Source organism: Pan troglodytes, chromosome 1, assembly GCF_028858775.2.
Source record: "Pan troglodytes isolate AG18354 chromosome 1, NHGRI_mPanTro3-v2.0_pri, whole genome shotgun sequence".
NCBI lineage: Eukaryota > Metazoa > Chordata > Mammalia > Primates > Hominidae > Pan > Pan troglodytes.
In genome coordinates, this window is record NC_072398.2 from 43,547,657 (window position 1) to 43,567,238 (window position 19,582).

At 56.2% G+C, this 19,582-nt stretch overlaps 1 protein-coding gene across 8 annotated transcripts in view; it reads right to left on the reverse strand.

Annotated features, from left to right (window-relative positions):
* Nucleotides 1–93: 93 nt before the first annotated feature.
* Nucleotides 94–19,582, reverse strand: part of CDK18 (cyclin dependent kinase 18) — a 28,396-nt gene continuing 8,907 nt past the window's right edge. For 3 of the 8 annotated variants that reach the window (XM_016937230.2, XM_016937231.2, XM_063810182.1), the window contains exons 2-16: nt 9,783–9,933; nt 9,455–9,597; nt 8,723–8,848; nt 7,889–7,945; nt 6,904–7,018; nt 6,625–6,719; nt 6,249–6,311; nt 5,171–5,294; nt 4,920–5,040; nt 4,007–4,104; nt 3,674–3,779; nt 3,540–3,582; nt 2,754–2,844; nt 2,398–2,475; nt 94–1,759 (exon numbers count right to left, since the gene is read on the reverse strand). In XM_016937230.2, the coding sequence (XP_016792719.1) occupies nt 1,725–1,759; nt 2,398–2,475; nt 2,754–2,844; nt 3,540–3,582; nt 3,674–3,779; nt 4,007–4,104; nt 4,920–5,040; nt 5,171–5,294; nt 6,249–6,311; nt 6,625–6,719; nt 6,904–7,018; nt 7,889–7,945; nt 8,723–8,848; nt 9,455–9,597; nt 9,783–9,912 (1,425 nt within the window). In that variant the 5' untranslated portion in view covers nt 9,913–9,933 and the 3' untranslated portion in view covers nt 94–1,724. The other 5 variants (XM_054674093.1, XM_054674094.2, XM_054674097.2 and 2 more) reach the window with 3 other exon arrangements.

The window sequence follows — 19,582 nt, forward strand, 5'->3', positions numbered from 1 at the left end:
TCTGAATGCAGCAGCACCCAGGATACAGCAAGGTGAATGCTAGGCACTCGTCCCACAGCCTGGGGTGTGGGGGAGGTCAGAGATACACACAAATCAAACTCTCTCCTCACTTTATATATATATATATATACACACACACACATATATACACACATATATATATATATATACACATATATACACACACACACACACACATACACACAAGCACACCCCACCCACACTCATTAGGCCTGGAGGGGGGCCTTCAGTTCTCCATCTTTGGCATCAATCTATCAAAGTCAGCTTTTTTGTACGAGACTGCTCGTTCCTTTCTGTACATGAATTAAATATATTATCTGTCTCTGCACTGAGTCACACAACGTTCACAGTACCGTGGGGAGGAGTGGAGGGTGGGGGCCTGAGGTGGGCAGGGCAGGGGGCCTGGGTAGAAAGGCGAGGCTGGCCTCCCCTTGGCCTGTGCCATTCAGGATCAGCCCAGTGTTGAGGAGACCTGGGGGATACAGAGGGGAGCCTTCTTCAGGGGCCCTGGCCACCCAGGCTTCCAGCCCCCGGAGGCAAGCCTCTCAGCATCAGAGCCTGCTCCTGTTCCACGTTCCTCTCCCTCAGATGGTGGCATCTACACCTCTCCCTGTCGTGGCCGCCCTCTGGGGTGGCAGGGGCTGGGGGAAGCTGGTATTGGGATCAGGTGGACAGAGCCACAAGGGCCGGGAAGGAAGGATGGGGAGGCTGTGCGAGCCTTCGGGAGCTGAGGTCAGCCTGGCACCAGTGTCAGGGTGACTCTGCATATCTGGGTGCCATCCCCAGGACCCTGACCAGGCCTGGCTAATCAGAGCCCCGGGATGATAAGGTAAGCAGGAGCCACCTCGGGAAGGGGTGGACAGGCAGGAGCCGGTCACAGCTCCAAGGGCAGTGAGTACGGTACCACCTGCCAATTTAAGGCAACTCCATTCAGACTGATGAGCTGGGCGGGGGCTGGCTGAGGTGGCAGGCGTGCAACTGGCGGTCCCAGGCCACCTCTGGACACAGCTGGGCATCCAAGCATGCCGGCGAAGCATATGCCGGCACTGCTCAGCCATGGTTCAAGCCAGAGGGTGTCGGGGAATGAGGGTAAGGTAGGGCTGATGGAAAGAGTGGGGACTACTATTCCTTCTGTTGCTGTGGGACACCTGCCAGGTGGGGTAGGCTTTGGCACACATGTGGGTACCTAGGATTCCAGGGTCCCAGAGAACATGCCATGTCTCTTCTTGCTCTCAGAGGGGAAAAAGATGAAACGTGTGTGGGCTCCAAGGGGCCAGAAAGGGGGACTACCAAACTGGCACTAGGCAGGCCCTGGGGGAGGAGGGTAGAGCCTGTATCCAGGGCAGAGTGCCCATCCTGGCGCCTTGATTCTGTCATCCATGTGCATCCCACGCAGGTGCCCAAACACCAGGGTGGGAGAGGGTACGAGGACCGCCCCCCCTCTCATGTCCTCTCAGGGAAGCAGCTCATGCCAGCCCCAACGTGGGTAATGGAGGGGTTGGTATGCAGGTGAGGGCTACTGGGGAGGCACACGGGAAGCACAAAGAAGAAACAGCCGTGGCCAGAAGGGCTGCCAAGCGGTCTTCCAGGCTGGCTGTCAGCCCTCGTTCTTCAGTCCTCCGAGGGCCACACAGGCTCCATCCTACCCGAATTTGTGCTCCATGTGATCTCTTGTCCCTTGGCCACAGCAAGGTGGGCGTGGCTCAGAAGATGCTCTGCCGCCTGTTCTTCCCTCGTCCTGGAGAATGGAGAAGAGGTGGGGCTGCAGGGAGGAGGCTGGGCTGACGGGTACCCCAGGTCAGCAGGGACAGTCGCTGTCCCCCAGAGCTGCTCTGACAGAGCAAGCAAGGGCATGCAAACAGGAGCCGGTCTGACCTGGTGTCAAATCCCATCTCTGCTACTTACTAGCTGCATGAACTTGTGACTTAACCTCCCAGAGCCTCAGTTTCATTGACTATGAAATGGGGAATATTAATAGTACTAACTTCAAGGGGTATTTTAAGGATTAAAGAAGACGATGCATGGAAAGCATTTGTCAATGTCCAAGGCCATTGACTGTTCTAGGAACAAAGTACCGTTCTCCCAGGATGGAATCTGATTAGAGAGCTCAGGGTTTGCAGAGAGAATGCACCAGAGACAGCATGCCTCTTTGCCAGGGCTACTGTCAAATGCAATGTCCTGTCTGGGGTGGAGGGTTGAGGAGGGAAGAGCTGGACGAGGAAGTCTAGGCAGGAGAAACCAACCCCTTCTCTGCTCCCCAAAGAGTCCAAAGGGAAGCCAGTGGTGGAGGGACCATGGGAGTCCCCACTGGGGAGGGGTCGCCTGCTCTGGCTTCCACTAACAAGGGGAGGGGTCCAGGAGAGCCCAAGCCCCTACCTGGCTGCTGGAAGGCCAAGCCTCGGTAGCCTGGGTCCTTCTGGAGCTGGATCTCCTTCAGGGAGAAGATGGAGGCAGCTGGGGGAGAGAAGTGCATAGTCTGGAGAGGGCTGCGTGGAGCTGGCCTCCAGTGAGGACTGGCCCAGAAGGACCAACTGAGCCCTCGAGGCAGCACCTCATTTCCACTGTTTGCCCCCTCAATTTGGAATGAGAACCCCAGCAGGGGAGGCAAGGTGCCCGGGGCTGCTCTGCTGGGCCTGGGGCCTCTGGCCTCTTTGTTCTGGTTCTTCTGCCCACACTCACCAACCCCTTTCCTTGGTTCTGGGTGGCCCTGCTCCCGGACCCCCAGTACTCACTGTCTTCAAGCTGGTGCACACGCTCTCCCAGAGACCGGAAGTAGGAGTGACTCAGGGCAGCCTCTGCTGACATGCGACTCTTGGATTCATACTGAAAGGCACAGGGTGGGGCTATTGGGCCCGGCTGGGGGGCTGCAAACCCTCTGGGCAGCAGGACTCCAGTGCTGGTTAGAGCACCAAGGTGGGTGGGGCTTGAGGCTAACAGGAGAAGCCCCAGGTCAGCCTCCAGCCCCTACCACAAACCCAACCTCAGGCCATCTCAAGACTCAGGGGAAGGCTCCTCGGTCTCCAGCCACCAGGAAAAACCAGAAATGAAACTTCAGGAGAGTGACCTTCTCTTGGGATAGAAATACAGATGCAAACCAACCATGATCAGATGGAGAACATCCGTAACAGGAAGCGTAGTGCCGATAACAACCCTTCATCGTGTGCCTTACAAGACAGGCACCACACTAAGTGTGTCCCGTCATCTCAATGTATCCTCACGGCCATCTTATAAAATAGGTATTAATCCCACTTTGCAGCTGAGGAAACTGAGGCATGGAGGAGCTCTGTAACTTGCCCAGAGCTACACAGCTAAGTAACGGGTTTGGGCTCGCAGTGCACAGACTCCAGAGGATGCGTATGGAGGCCACCCCTTGGCCTTGGGGGTGGAGAGTACAGGGGAGATGTTTCAAAGACGTGTAAGCACACGAGCCACAGAAGTTGGGGCGTAGGCCCGGCATGGGGCACAGGGACTTGGCTCTTTGGCTGCCTCTCCCTGGGCCCCGCCGGGAGGACACTCACCAGGAGCAGGCTGCTCAGGAGGTGGATGCCATCCGTATCCAACCTGCAAGGAGAAGGCGCGGACACAGGCTGTGCCTGATTGGGGATGGGAGAGCCAGGGCCGCAGCAGGAGGGGCGGCGGGCGCAGGGGCTACCTGGGCGCGTGGTTGATGAGCGGCTGCGGGAGGTAGCAGGGGAAGCTGTAGGTGCGGAACTCAGAGAAGGCGGTCACGCCGGGCCACGTCTCTTCTGTGGGGGTCCCTGGGGAGACGAGAGAGGGTGGGGAGGGCCTGCGTGAGGCCCAGGGCCAAGGCCGACTTGAAAGGGATGCAATGTATGAGGTGGGAGCAAAGATGGCCGAGGCCACAGGGGGTCCCCGCCCGGGAGAGAAGCGGCCGAGCCGCTCCTCCCCGTCCCGCTCCGCGCCTGGGCTGGAGGAGTTCCGGCGCCCCCTGGTGGTGAGAGGGACGGAGCAGCGGGAGACTGACCGAGGAGGCGAAAGATGAGGTGCAGCTCCTCCTTGACTGTGGAGCCCGGGAAGAGGGGCCTCCCTGTGGCCATCTCGTAGTGGATGCAGCCCACGCCCCTGCGGGGAGCAAGGGGTAGGGTCGGCATCAGGCAGGGGCGGCCGCCCTTCCTAGGGCTGCTCCACCAGGGCACCAATGACGACCTGCCACAGGCGGCTGCAGGGGTCGTGGCTCTGGCGGCGGAGGGGTGGCCCAGGGCAGTGGAGGCTCCTAGAACTGCCCAGCCCCCACTACAGCCCCTCTCTGGGGGGCTTCCCTGGGCTCGGGAAAGCTGCGACCTCTCCCCTTTCACTCTGTGAGGTTTGGGTCTGTGCAGCCAGCGCCCATGTGGCAATTCTCTCAGCAGTGTTGTCTCAAACTCTCTCCACTGTGTGCCCCACTGGAAGAGAAGTACATAAATCCATTCTCCTGGGGAACCTTGGGGCGGAGTCACAGCAGCCATTCATAACCACCGGCGGCTTGGCTTGCAATTTGGGCTGATTTTTCATTTTACACCAAATCATACACTTGTTCATTTTAACATAAAAATAGTACTTCTCTTTCAGAATTTTCACTGGGACTGATGCTTGGGGAAGATTCATCGTATTTACTACAGGGGCCCTCCTGGACCCTCTGGGTCTCTGGTAACCCCCCACAGGCCTCTGGGGGAGGATTTCAAATGCACAGGCTTGGGGGGTCTATTTAAGCCAGGGAAACCCTAACCTATTATATTTCAGACTTAATTTTTTAACAACCATTTCAGCAGGATGTCACAAGGCTTTTAGGCAAAGGAAGTTAGGCAGTTCTTCCCCGAGGCCCTTGGGGCAGCAAAGGAGAGTCTGGAGGTGTGGCCAGGCCTGTCCTCCCCTCCTCGGTCCCCACAGTGCTCACTCACCACATATCAATGGGGGTGGAGTACTCTGTGGATCCCAGCAGCACATCGGGGGGCCTGTACCACAGGGTCACCACCTCATTGGAGTAAGTCTTTGTGGGCACTGACTTGGCCCTGGCCAGTCCTGGGGGCAGACATGTCACTGGACCTCTGTCCACAGGTGCTGTGGGGTTGACTGCTATGCCCTCCCCCACTGCACCCACACCCTGAGGCACCCCAGTAGCGTCAGACCCCCACCCTAGCCCCAGCCTCACCAAAATCGGCCAGCTTCAGCTCCCCCCTCTCGTTGATGAGCAGGTTCTGGGGCTTCAGGTCCCGGTGCAGGATCTTGCGGTGGTGACAGTAGGCGAGGCCCCGGAGCAGCTGGAACATGAAAATCTGGGGGAGGGGGAAGAGAAATGTGGGGTGGAAGGTGGCCCTGAGCCTCTGCTCCAAGGCTAGGACCAGGATGGGGGCAGGGGCTTGGCAGTGAGGTCAGCACAAGCCCCTCATTCTCCTGCACACCCTGCAGCCCCCATCCTGGATCCCACCCACACCAGGGAATCCCATCCAGAGGGGAGGACACCAGGGGTGCAGAGGATGCAGTGAGTGTGGGGGAGGCCAGAGAAGTCTCAGTCAGGAGCACGGGGGTCAGGATGCCCGCCTATGTGGAGACATATGTGCTTGATCCCTTTTTTTTTTTTTTCTTTTAGAGACAGGGTTTTACTCTGTCACCCAGGCTGGAGTGCAGTGGTGTGATCATGGCTCACTGCAGCCTCAACCTCCGGGGCTCAAGTGGCCTTCCTGCCTCAGCCTCTCAAGCAGCTGGGACTATGGGTGCACGCTACTGTGCCCGGCTAATTTTTCAATTTTTAGTAGAGGTGAGGTCTTGCCATGTTGCCCAGGCTGGTCTCAAACTCCTGGGCTCAAGCCATCTTCCTGCCTTGGCCTCCCAGTGCTGGGATTACAGGCGTGGGCCACCATGCCCAGCCTTGATTCTTTAACAAACACCAGGAGAGGTCATTCATAACCCCGAGCTTACCCAGAAGCCTCCCTGCATTTTGGCAGGTAGTTCACACTCCCATTTGACAGACTGGGAAACTGATGTTCAGAGTTGAGAGTGGGTTTTATACCAACAGCTAGACAGTGGCAGACAGTGTGTGTCTGTTCTTGGGGTAAAGCGCTCAACCCAGTTCCTGGACTCGTTGATGGCATTGCCCTCTCCCTCTTTCCTACGTGGGAAGGTCTGAGCCACCTCAGCAGCCGGATCCCTGGTGGTGAGAGTGGGTCCCCACACTGGGCTTCTGGACAGGTGGCTGCCAAGATGGGGGGACCCTGCCCCCGAGGCCTCACCTTGACGTTGTGCATGCTCATGAGGTTCCCACAGTGGTCCAGATACTGCTTCAGGTCACTGTCCTGGAACACAGAGCGTGGCTCAGTCCTGCCCCACGCTGACCCCTGGCCAGAAGCCTAGACACAGGCTGAGGAGAGGAAGCCCCTCCCTGGGAAGGGCCCATGCCCACTAGTGGGACAGGTCCCTGGCTCGAGCCACCCGTAAGCCTGAGCTCTTGGCCCACTCCTGCACGGGAGCATCTGAAAATCTGATTCCAGAACAAGGCCTGGGTCGCCCTCATCCCACTACTCCCACTCCCTCAGCTTCCCACTCCTCTACCCACACCCCGTTTCCACCACAAGAGGGAGAGGCGGCCAGCCCCAGCCAGACTCTCACCAGGTACTCAAACACCAGGGTGAGGGACCGATCTGTGTGGATGAGGTCATGCAGGGTCACAATATTGGCGTGCTTCAGGTTCTTCAGCAGAGACACTGTGAGGAGACAGGTCCACCTGAGTCCCTAGGACCCCATGTGTCCCCATACCCTCTTTTCTTGGGGTCAGCGCCAGGAGTCCCATTCCAGCAATGATCCTCCACCCCCAGCTCCCACAAGGGTGCAGGCTGGTGAACCCCTCCTGAAGCCCCCAGGGGAGCGTGGGAGCCTAGGATGCTGTACCCTCTCGGATGGCAGTGCAGGGCGCTCCCTCCTCGTGCTCCAGCCGGATCTCTTTCAGGGCCACAAGGTTCTCCGTCAGTTTGCTGCGCCCTTTGAAGACTGTGGCATAGGTGCCCTGGGATGGAGGGCCGCAGCGGCCCCAGGCACATTCAGGTGCTGCTGGCCTCTGTCCAGTGCCTCCCCATTTGTGCCTCTGCCTGGGCTACGACTGGGGCCTGAGTGCTCTTCCTCCCTTTACTGACATGCTGTTTCCTCCAAAGCCTACTTCCTCCAGGAAGCGTCCCTAATGACTCCCCAGTCAGAGTGAATCCGTCCTTCCTCTAAGCCCCAGCACGCCGCGTGCCCCTCTATGATAACACCAGGTTTTTTCTTCCTTATACGATGCTGATGTTTACACAGAGGTCACCTCTTTGGGCTCCTGGAGGGAAAGGGCTGTGTGTTCCCTCTCTCTATAAACCTTCACCCACCCCAGGCCTCTGCACGGTGACAACAAAAATAGCTAAGTGACACAGCACTTCCTATGTGCCAGGCATTGTCTGTGTGCCGTACATAAGCTGATTACAGTAACCTGCCCAATCCTCACAATAACCCTATGTGATAGGACAATTACTGTCTCATCGGACAGAGGAAGAAACTGAGGCACACAGAGAGGTCATGTAACTCGCCAAAGGTCACAGAGCTAGTAAATGGTGGAGCTAGGTCTTGAACCCAGGCAAAAAGGACTTGCAGAAAAAAAAAAAGACTGGATTCTGCCCAGGGCCATGGCTACTCTATCCTCACGCCCTCCTTCAGGATCTGAGCTCACTTCAATCCCTGCCAAAGGCTGGGCCAGAGCGCACGGCCGAGACTGTGCACCTCTATGGGGCAGGGGCCAGGAGAGGACCAACCAGAGAGGGCCGACCAGAGAGGGCCGACTAGGGAGGTCTGCCCCTCCTCCAAGCCATCCTGCCTGGCTATTCGGAGAAGACCAAACCCAGCGTCTTACCTCTCCCAGTTTGTCCAGTTTCACGTATGTTTCCAGTTTCCCAAAGCCAATGTCTGACTGAGAGGGAAAGACATAGAATGCCGTGAGCTTGAAGCCCTTAGCAGCTCCACAGACATGACGCCTCCCCCAACTCCAGCCTCTGGGAGGGAAGGGATGAGACTCCATGGTGGAAGGGGCTCCTTTTCCCTTTATCCCTGTGATAAAGGACAGAGCTCGTGAAAGTGTGAGTTTCTTCCTCCCAGGACAGCCAAGAGTGTAGAGCCCAGAGCTGTGGCACCTGGGATTGTTGCACATCTTGACTACCTGTGTCTCCGACTGAGACCACGAGCTCCTCCAGAGTGAGTGCTGCCTTTTTTCCCATTGTACCTTGAGTGTCCAGTTCAGAATCCACCTCTCTGTGTCTCTCATCAGCGCACTTCTAGCTCAGGTGTATCCAACCCTTAACAAGACGGATTCCTGGACCCCCTAGCCGGAGAGGCTGATTCTATAGGTGTCTGGAGGTAGAGTCTGTGTTTTGTAAGATGTCCCAAACAGCTCTGATAGGCAGTTAGGACTGGAAGGCACATGCCAGCTGGCCTATTGATCTTAACCATGTGGAGACCGTGGGACCCACTGTGGGCTTAGAGTCCCATTCCAGCCCAAGTGAGACCCATCTAGGAAATGGATGTTGATGTAGGAGGACGAGCTAGTTGAATGCACTCAAGCCAGCAGGTGGCACCAGAGGCCCAGGAATCTTCCTCGAAATCCCATCTAGGCCTCAGCTGGGACTGATATGCCCATGCTGGGGAGGGCATATCACCGCACCTTGTGTCCTCTGACCCTCTTGGGACTCACCAGGGAGGCCCGGCGGGACATGCGGCTGAGCGGCTTGGGCAGATCTGGGCTCTCCATCTGTAGCTTCTGTAGGAATTCCTGGGGCAGGCGGATATCCATGGGCAGAGAGAGCCTCTTGCTGACGTCCTGTGGTGACAGGGATGAGATGGGGACACCATTGTTGGCTTCAGGGTAGCTAGGGCTGTGGGGCTCCAGACTTTCACTCTGGACCTAGCGTTCCCTGCAGAACAACCATTCAGAGCCCAATCACAGGCTGTGACCCCAGGCTCACAGCTGTTCCCAGTGTGTGCTCAAGACATACACGTGAACACCCGGGGCTGCTGTGTGACCTTAGCACAGCCAGGTCACTCTCTGCCTCTCTGGGCCACAGTATCACCATCTGTGCAACATCAGTCTCATGCCCTTACAGGCACCGATTCTGTAAGTATATTTTTTCATATACTTGGGCATATGTGTGTGGATCAAATAGTCAAATTGCCTAGCCCTTGCTAAATTCAGGAATGTTCTAAGCACTTGGCATAGATAAACCCATTTAATCCATGATGACCATTTTAAAGACAAGGAGACCATGGTGCACAGAGTTTGAGTAACTTGCTCAAAGTCACAGAGCTAATGAATGGCAGAGGTGGAATTTGAACTCACAAAGTCTGGCTGTAAGGCAGCTGCCCTCCTGTGCACACCCTTGTGCGTGCATCCTGCCACCTGCCGGGGCAGAGCTCCAGAGGCCCTCACCTCCATGGAGAAGCGGCGCTGGTTCTGCCGCCGCTGGAACTGCACGCCAGGGGACAGCTGCCCCGGCTCCTCCCCGCTGTCTGTTGGGGAGAAGGTGCTGCACTCCTGCGGGGGGTCTCTGCCAAGAGGACCGAGCTGCAAGTCTAAGAGGGACAGGCGTCAGCTCCCCTCCCTGCCTCTCTGCCCTGAGGGAGAGAAGGGTAGCCCCCCTCCCCCAGCGCTGTGCTCCTCCCCTAAGGCCAGTGGGGAGGGGGTGGGCGGGGAGGGGAAGGTGACTGGGGAGTGTCTGGTAGGTGGGAGAGGTGCTGGGTGGGCCCAGACCCCTCACCCTCATTCCGCCGGTTGTGGAGCTGGTTGAATTGCTCCGTGAATTCAGCCAAGGATTCTTCAATGGTCTCAGTGCGGGGCACTGACAGGGAGAAACGGCGCTTAAAGTTCTTCATCTTGTTCATGATCATGAGGGACTGGGCAGCCGGGTCCTGAGATGGGAAGTGTGAGAAGAGCAGTTGAAAAGAACAAGGCAACCAGTCCAGGTCTCCACCCACTGGGAATTCAGCTCTCTCATCAAGCTCTGTCGCCCTGTATGCCACCATCACTGGGAGCCGGGGTTGTGTCTTCTGCAAAGTTTGACCCCTCTGAGGGTGGGTGTTCACCCTCTTCTTCCCAGTCACCTTCCTCCCCCCAGTGACTCTCAGCACTGCCTCCACTGCCCACCGCCCGCCCCGCCACACCCTGTGCAGTTCTCTATGGATCACTTAGTCCAGCAAAGTATTGGTCATAATAGCAGGCATGATGTGCAAAGAGGATCCTGAAGGCCCCCCAGACCTAAGCCCTTTAGCTGCTGGAGGTCTAGAGAGTTCTGGGGGAAGGGCTGGGGTGGCAGGGAGGGTGCCAGAACCAGGCAGTCCTTGGACCAGCAGAAATTTACCAACTTGTGTCCAAGGGCTTGAATGTGTCAACAGCCAATAAATCTTACTGACCAAGGCCCGTAAACTGAATGTCAGCTTGGCCAACACCCTTGGGACATGATTGGGTCCAAACCTCATTTCACCTCTGATACTGACACCTGAAGGTCTCTGCTCTGGCATGCCCCAGGAGGCAAGAGGGGAAAAGGAGGAGGAAGGGAAGAGTGCATCAGAGCTGGCCAGCTGCACCTCCTCTCCAGCTGAAATACAGGAGGTCAGGAGCAGTGGAAGGTCTCAGGGGAAACACGGAAGCTTGCCATTAATAGAGTCGAGCCCTAGGGAAGATGAGGCTTGATCCCTGCTGGCCTCTTCCCATGCCAGAGCCCTCCAAGCAGGCAGGTATCCCCTACCGAGAACACCATGGAGGAGCGGGGTAAGCTGCTCTGCCCACCCCCACGGTCCTGTCCCCAACCATGAAAGCTTTCTTCTTCAGGCTACCCAGCTCCTCGTGCCCTCTGAATTAGAGGATGCCCTGCTGGCCACCCAATGAGACCCATGCAACTGCTTCTTCCTGCAGACCCTCCCTTCTCCCTCCTGCCCTGAAAACCCAGAGCAGCGCTGTCTCACCTCCCCTCCACTTCCCTTCATGGTTTCTTACACGCTCAGCGCAGCCCCCCTCTCGTCCTGCTCTGCACACACTGCCCTTGAGGCCTCACAAGGGCTTCCACCCATGCTGGCAAGAAGGCACCAGGGGGTGAGCCCTATGATGGGCCGCCCTGCACCCGCTCCCAGCTGTTACCCATGCACCAGCACCAGGCACAGCCCACTCCTGGAGGATGCTCTCAGCCCTGCGACTGGCCAGCACCTAGTTGCCAAGGCGACCAGGCCCTTCCCGAATCCTCCTGGTTTAAGGGATTATGGGTCAGTAACATGTTGGCTTTGCTTAATGATCACATCCTTCTGTCCTCAGCCAGCCTGGAAAGGGTCCTCTGTCTGGCAGCGCATGCTCCTGGCTGCCCCCAAACACAGCTCAGTGGTGGCCCTCCAGCTGCCCTGATCCTCATGGCTGGGTATGAACAGGCTCTCCTTCATTCCTTTAGCGGGCTGGCACCTTTCAGAGTGGAGGCCTCGGGTCTGCAGTGCTAGGCAGGCCCATCTCTGTCAGTGGGCCCTGAAGTCTCACTCAGTTCCACTCAACAAATGAACTGGCTGGGCATGGTGGCTCATGCCTGTAATCCCAGCACTTTGGGAGGCTGAGGCAGGTGCATTACTTGAGGTCAGGAGTTTGAGACCAGCCTGGCCAACATGGCGAAACCCTGTCTCTACTAAAAATACAAAAAAATTAGCTGGGCATGGTGGTGTGCGCCTGTGATCCCAGTTACTTGGGAGGCTGAAGCAGGAGGATTGCTTGAACCCTGGAGGCGGAGGTTGCAGTGAGTGGAGATTGCACCATTGCACTCCAGTCTGGGCGACAGAGCAAGACTCTGTCTTAAAAAACAAACAAACCAAAAAACTGAGCACCTACTATGCGCCAGCATTGTGCCAGGCATGAGGGTTTCAGAGGCAAGTAAAGGGTGGTCCCCATTCTCAAGAAACTCAGGGGCTGGTGATGCCTCCTTTGATGAGAAGGTAGCTGAAAGCGCTTCCTCTGGCTTCCTTGGCAGAGCCCACCAGCCTTGGACTTTCCTGATTCCCCATCCCTAAACTCCTTCCTGTCAGTCATCTTCAGCCGCTCCTCCGTGGCTCTGTGCAATGTCTCAGGCCTGCTGTCTGCAGGACTCTTGCAGACAGGAAGCTTCCAGAGGGCAGCCACCATGCCTCACACTTGTGTATAGCATTCAGGCCACAGAGATCTAATCTGGAGGCTTCATGATGGTGGCAGGGGGTATGGGTCCCAGTGACAAGAGGACCCAGACACACCTACCTGGTGACTCCCATTTCCGAGCAAGATAGGAGAGTGGAGATGGCTCCTTGTAAAGATCAATTATTTTCTTTTTTCCTTTTTTCTTTTTTTTTTTGAGATAGAGTCGTGCTCTATCACCCAAGCTGGAGTGCAGTGGTGTGATCTTGGCTCACTGCAACCTCCACCTTCCGAGCTCAAGCGATTCTCATGCCTCAGCCTCCTGAGTAGCTGGGATTACAGGCCCGCGCCACCACACCGGGCTAATTTTTGTGTTTTCAGTAGAGACAGGATTTCGCCATGTTGGCCAGGCTGGTCTCGAACTCCTGACCTCAAGTGATCTGCCCCTCCTCGGCCTCCCAAAGTGCTGGGATTACAGGCATGAGCCACAGCACTCAGCCAATTATTTTCAAAGATAGCTGAACATCAGAATCACCAGGGAGCATTGTAAAAAAATTCAGATTCCTAGGTCTTACCCTGAGATTCTGGAACTGAGGTTCTGAGAATGGTGCCTGGGAAAATGCATTTGAAAAAACATCTCCAATGATGTACACCTGGAGCGGTGACCAGGAAAACATCTAAGGTCCAGGTCAGGGACAATTATCTGCCCAGGCTTCCAGGCCACCCTCCTGTGCTGAGACGGGGGATCCTCAGAGCAGGGGAGGGAAGCAGGAGGCCCCCCACAGGAGAGGAAGTCTCTCTGTCCTGGAAGCCAGTGCATCTGCACCACACCAACTGATGTCCCCAGTGTCCCCGTGCTTTGTCATGGTTGTTCTCTGGGGGTGGGGAGAGGCAGGCACTTGGCTCCCTGAGGTCTGAGCTCTGCCAGGAGGCAGACCAGCCACACCCCTTTCTAAAAACAGGGCTTCCCCATAAAACCGTCCTGCAGTCTGGGATTTATGGGATGGCATGTTGGATTTGCGGCTCAGGAATCTACAAGTAGCAACCATAAATCTCACACCCTTGCTCTTGCTTGTAGGGTGAGGGGAGGGGAGCTCATTAAAAGCCTCCGGGAAGGAGGCCCCCCATTTCTGCAAGACAAAAGAGATTCAGCCCTGAGTCACACCTGCTCTCCCTAAGGTTCAGTGAGGAGCAAGGAGCCACCAGCCTGTGCCTGGGGTGGGGAGGACAGTGGGGCTGGGAGCTGGAGGAAGGGTGAGGCCAGAGGCAGCTGACTGGAGCAGGAATGTGAGGCCAAGCAGTGCAGGCGATGGGGACCAGCTGTTCTCCACCCGCAGGACAGGAGTCTGAGAGGAAGTGGCTGTCACAGCAGCAGAAGGGATGGGGGTCAGATGTAGGATGGATTTCCTGATGGAAGGATGGAGGTCAGATGTAGGATGGACTTCCTGATGGAAGGATGGAGGTCAGATGTAGGATGGACTTCCTGATGGTGACAGGGGAGCAGGCGGTGGGGGTGGTGACCACAGCAGAGTGGATGTCTGTCTCTGCTGGGGACAATCAGGGCATTGAACCCAGCAGGGTCTTGGGTGTGACAGGGCAGACTGGGCAGTGAATAGTCTGTTGTTCCCTAGGTCAAGACACAAGATGCCTCTGTCATTTTTCCCTTGGGAGAGTCAGCTCCTCAGATTTGGGGGTCGAGGGGGAAGGGAGACAGGAAAAAGGCCTGTCACCTTAGTGCTATCTACCCCTCACCCCCAAGTGGGGACAGAAGGGCTCAGTATGACCAGCCTGAGGCCAGCCCAGGGCCAGGCACAGCACAGCCTTTGTCCCCAGACCAAGGAGCTATCTGGGGCTGTCCCCGTGCAATTGGTGCCAGGGGAAGAGGGCGATGAGTGTCCAGGGATACTGGCCTGGCAGTGGGGGGTGGAGGAAGTTGAAGGAGCAGAGTCCCACTGAGGAGCTGCAGGGTGGGCAGGCAGACCCCAGCCAGCCTCCCCTCCCACCTCCCTGCCCAGGTAAGTCATAAAGCTCAGCCAGCTCCAGTTGCTTCTTCCCAGGGACACAGCAGCTGGCCCAGAACCTCCTGCTGGTGCCAGAGCCATGGGGGGCACAGAAGGAGGAAGGAGGAGCCAGGCTGGGAAGAAAGCCAGCACTTGCCAGAGGCCACTGTGCCCCCAGTGAGCAGGGCTGGCCTCCCAGAATGTTAGCAGGGGAAGACGCTCACACAGCCTCCATCCCCATCCCTTGCCCAGTGAAGATGCTGAACATCCAAGAGGGGAAATGGCTTGCTCAGAATCACGCAGCAGTTTCCTGGTTGTTGCCAAGTGCACAAACGTGACCATATTGCTCCTTTCTTCTCCTACCTGGAGCCCTCCCCGCCCTTGCCCCTTCCCTGTGGCCTAGGCTTGACTGTTTTCTCCTACTCTGAACTGCATGCCAAACAAACTCAGTTTCAAACTTTGGTGCTACCACTAGCAGGCTATGGAATCGCAATGACGTGATAAAACCCCTCTCACCCCTGGCTCCATTCATTCATTCAACAATTATTGAACACCTGCTGCATGCCAGGCACTGTTGTAGACCCTGAGAATCCACAGATGAATGAAATAGACATTAATTCCTTTCCTAATACCTTCTAACAGGGGTAGGGGGGTGCGGACAATAAACAGAATGAATACACAGTATGATGGATGGTGACAAGTGCAATGATGGGAATTCATGCAGGAAAGAGGGAAGGTGTGGGAAGTGCAGTTGCAAGTTTAAGTAGGGTGGTCAAGAAGGCCTCCCCAAGAAGCAGGTGACATCTCAGGAGAAATCCAGAGTAGGTGTAAGGTGAGGGGGTCAGTCATGCAGGGTCTGGGAGAAGCAGGTCAACAAGGGAACAGCAGGGGCAAAGGTCCTGAGGCAGAAGTGAGTCTGATTCACTGCAGGACGATGATGTGGCTGGGGAAGATGCTGGATGGGAGTGCGGAGCAGCTGTGTTGGGCCTCGAGGGGTAAGGAGTGTTTGAACGGATGAGTGACATGATCAAACTGAGGCTTTAACACGCTGCTGTGTTGAGAACAGACAAGGGGAGCAAGGGGAGAGCAGGGAGCCTGGGCAGGAGGCTGCTGCTGAGGCCCAGGGGAGAGAGCTTGATGGTGGCTGGGACCAGCGGGGGACAGTGGAGGTGGTGAGAAGTGGCTGGATTTGGGCTATATTTTGAAGGTGGAGGCAAAGAGCTCTGCAGATGGATTGTATGTTGTGGGTGAGAAAAGAGTCAAGCATGACTCTGCAGCAGGGTTTTGGCCAAGCAGCCGGAGTGGAGAGATAGAATAGTCACTGGAGGAGACAAGGCATTCTGGGAGTAGTGGTTTCAGTGGGAAGACCAGGAGTTGGATGTTGGGCAGGTGACATTTTCAATGTACAGTGGTATCTGAGCGAACATGCTGGGTGAGCCAACACAACACACCACTGGCACAGGGAAGATGTCCAGCAAAGCTTGGCTCTCCTCTCTCAAGCTACTGCCCAGACAAAAAGAGTCCTCATATAAACTTCATCAAACATCCCTGCAGACTTCCTTATCGCAAGGTGCTTTTGGATCCCGAGATGGAAGAGGGCCAGGAGACAGGGAGCAGGATCATCTCTTGGCAGATGTGAGGGGGAGAAGGGCCAGGGAGGCAGGGTCCCCCCTACTTAGACAACTGCAGGGCCACGCAGGGTGGGGCCCGTGCAAGGCAGGGAACCCCGGCTACTGGCAGACAAGCCCCATCTTCTATCTTAGGAGGAAAGAAAGCTCCACAGAGCAGGCCAGGCCAGCCCCAGGGCCCCAGTGTCCAGACAGGGCTGATTCCCAGCCCACTGACTGCTGGGACAACCTGTGCCAGGCCACAGACCTAATACCTGCCTTGGGGCTGGACCCCTGAGAGACCTTGACCTGGAGACCATGGAGGTGGAGAAGGAGGTTGACAGAGCATCCCAGGAATCTGGGATGCTGTAGACTGGAGGGCGGGAAAGTCAGCTTCACTTCTCAAGCTACTGGGGCCAGGACTGGAGTCTTCTCTCAGCAAACCCCTTCAAGAAGCCTCTTTGCCTTCCTCTTGAACAAAGCCCCGATTCCCCAGCCTGCACCCAAAGGCCCTTCAAGATCTGGGGCCCCTTCGTCTCTGGCTTTGCCCCTCTTCATTGCCCCTGCATGCTGTACAAGTCTCTGGGGCCTTCAGGAGCTTCCTGGAACTCACCCCACCCCACCCCCAGGACCACCAGGTGCCCCTCCTTCAATGGGGCGTGACTTTTCACCTGTCTCCCTCATCTGGAGCACGTTGGTCTCTATGCCTGGTGCTGGTGGCATACAGCAGGCATGTGTCTGCTTTACAGGCACATGTGGAGCACCTGCTGTGTTCCAGGCACATGTTAGATGCATCCCCAAGTCCCTCTTTTTGTTTTGTTTGCTTTTCTTTTCAATCTTGGTCTCTGTGGGCCCAGGGGCAGGGGTTGGGGGATGTAACTTGTGGCTGCCCACTTTCTGAAGCCCAGAGGGTCTGCCCTTCAGTCACGAAGGCTGACCACCAGCCAGGATCCCTATGACACCCTATCTCCCAGTCCCTGCCCCTGCCTCGGTCACTCAGCCACTTTGGCCCTTGGGTGAATTTCAAAGAACTAGAGGCCATGGCTGACCAAGTTTGCAGACGTCATGAGCTAGGACCTCAGAGACACTCCCTCCTCCCAGGGAGAATTGTGCCTGCTGGGAGCCTGCAGATACCATCTCTTCCTTCATCCTCCAGCTGACCCTGTTCTGCACAGCTGGAGGCCTTAGTTTCCAGGAGCCTGGGACAAACCTCAGGGGAAGCCAGTCACCCCTTAGCTGCCTGGAGCTGTGGTGGCGTCAGCAGCAGAAGCCTTGGGGCCTCCTCACAACCTTGCCCTGCCCCAGCCTGGATGAGAGAGGCTGCAGGCCTGAAACCTTCAGAGTGGCCAGAAATGAGGATAGCCAGGCCTGCAGTCACCCTGCCAACAAACAGATGCTCTGGACAGTCCCGGAGCTCCAAGAGGATTCCCACAGCCTCTGTTTGGAATGCAGGAAGTAGGCGGGGAAGGCCTTCCGGGAGCAATTTGGGCAAACCTGTTGGATGTCTGCTCAGGAGGCAAAGTGGGGATCAGGGTCGCCCTTGCTCCAGACAAATACGCCATTGTCTCCTAGAGTCTCACTCCAATCAGAAATGTCCTGCAGTGAGGAACACACGGTGTCTAGCCTTGCTCTCCAAAATTCTCTGCAGTTTGGTGTCATGGAAGAAACCCCACTTAGTAGCTGCGACCTGAGAAAACACCCCATGCCTCAGTTTCCTTGCTGCTAATTGAGAATAATACTTGGCCTCCAATCCAACTGCCATCAGCGTCCTAGACTTAACTTTCTCAGCTGCTTTCTGATGATGTCGCTTGCCCATTTAAAATCTTTCAAAGTGGCTAGGCGCGGTGGCTCATGTCTGTAATCCCAGCACTTTGGGAAGTCAAGGTGGGTGGATCACCTGAGGTCGGGAGTTCAAGACCAGACTGGCCAATATGGTGAAACCCTGTCTCTACTAAAAATACAAAAATCAGCTGGGCATGGTGGCACACGCCTGTAATCCCAGCTACTTGGGAGGCTGAGGCAGGAGTATCGCTTGAACCCAGGAGGCAGAGTTTGCGGTGAGCCGAAATGGCGCCACTGCACTCCAGCCTGGGTGTTGCAGCGAGACTCCATCTCAAAAAAAAAAAAAAAAAAAAAAAATCCTTCAAAGCTAACACTGCCTTCAGGAAAAAGTTCAAATTCCAGGGCCTGGCAGACCAGGCTTTTGGATCCCTGTCTTCTTGAGCCTCAGCTCTCACCCCTCCCCAGAAGGTCTGGTTTTATCAAATGTACCTGGCATTCCCAGAGCAAACTCCACTCACACCCCACAGCTTTGCAATCATTTGGCCTGGGATGCCCTTCCTCAATTTTTCCCTCGGTAAAACCACTCCCAAACTCAACTCACGGGTCACTTCCCCTGGGAGACTGTGCATGACCACACCTCCTTCCTCTAGGTAGAATGAGATGCTTCCTCCTTGTCCCTTCCAGAGCAGCCAGCACACACTCATAACTAGACTGTGAGATCCTTCAGGACAAGAATGGGGCCTTAACATTTTTGTTTCCCTGATGCCTTACACAGAGTAAGGAGCCCACCAGGTACTCAGCATTTGTGGAACGAATGAACAAGTGACTGAATGAGGCCATCGAGCCACTGCTTCATGATGACTTGTTTAAACCTCTTTCCTCTACAGATATGGAAACATTAGATCCCTCAAGGACAAAGACTGTATCTTAGTCACCTTTAAGATCCAGGACACACTGCCACGTGCAATAAATGTTGGTGCCTTTCCTTCCACTTTCAGGCAGGCCAGGGACCTGTTTCTAGGTGTATCTTCTCATTAGGCCATCTCCTGTCCTAGTTAGACTTGAGCATGATTGGGGTGGGCCTGGCCCTGTCCTCTTTCTGGGCACACTAGAGTAAGCCTAGACTGTCCAGTCACCCAGCCCCAGACTCCCCGGGGCATGCTTCCTCCTCAGTTTTCTTGGGTTTCAGAGGGAACAGGAATACAGGGATTGGTACCCAAGCAGATGGACGGGGGACTAGGGAGAAACCAACAACGTGCTACTCATCCTGCCATGGGGACCTCTGCATCTCCTCTAGCCCGAAACTCCACTGTCCCCAGCCAGGTGATGGTCCCTCTTCTGTGCTCCCACAGCTTTCTGACATCCCAAGGCAGGGCACTTGGCTCCCTGTCCTGTAACTGTTTACTTGTCATTTCCCTAGTTTGCCTGTGGGCTTTTTAAGGGCAAGCACTGTGGCGTGACTCGTCATTGCACCCCCAGAGCCTGACCCAAAGCCTAAGACAAAGTGAGCCCTCAAATGACCAGCAAATGATATATGAGAGCTGGACTCGAGGCCTCAGCTGAAACCTGACCCTCTTCCTCTAGCCAGCATGTGGCCCAACAGCAGTGGGAGATGGGCTGAGGCAGTGGGGGCAGTGTCCTGCCCAGCAATTACTCCCCCAGTGAGGTCTGTGGAGGTTTTTGGGCTGGAGGCACCATCCTACAGTGAGGGGTGGACCGGAATGAGAAGAACCCGAATGAGAAGTTCCTCCTGCAACATGCATTGAGCTAGGGCCTCCAGGGCTGTGGGGAAGGGGTTCGGAGGGGCCTGTGGCCCTCTTCCTGGCTCTATCACTCAGGGAAGATTCTCAGAGCCTTGTAGGGCAGGTGCACTACTCAGGCTCAGATGTTGGCCTTGACCCCTACAGATGACCCTTTCTGACCCCACACGACCTCCCATCTAGTCCCTCTGTGTGGCTCCACTTCAGTCCTACTGATGTCCACCCTGCTGCTCTCTGGCTTCCTGAGGCTTAAGGAATAGAGGTGCATATTGC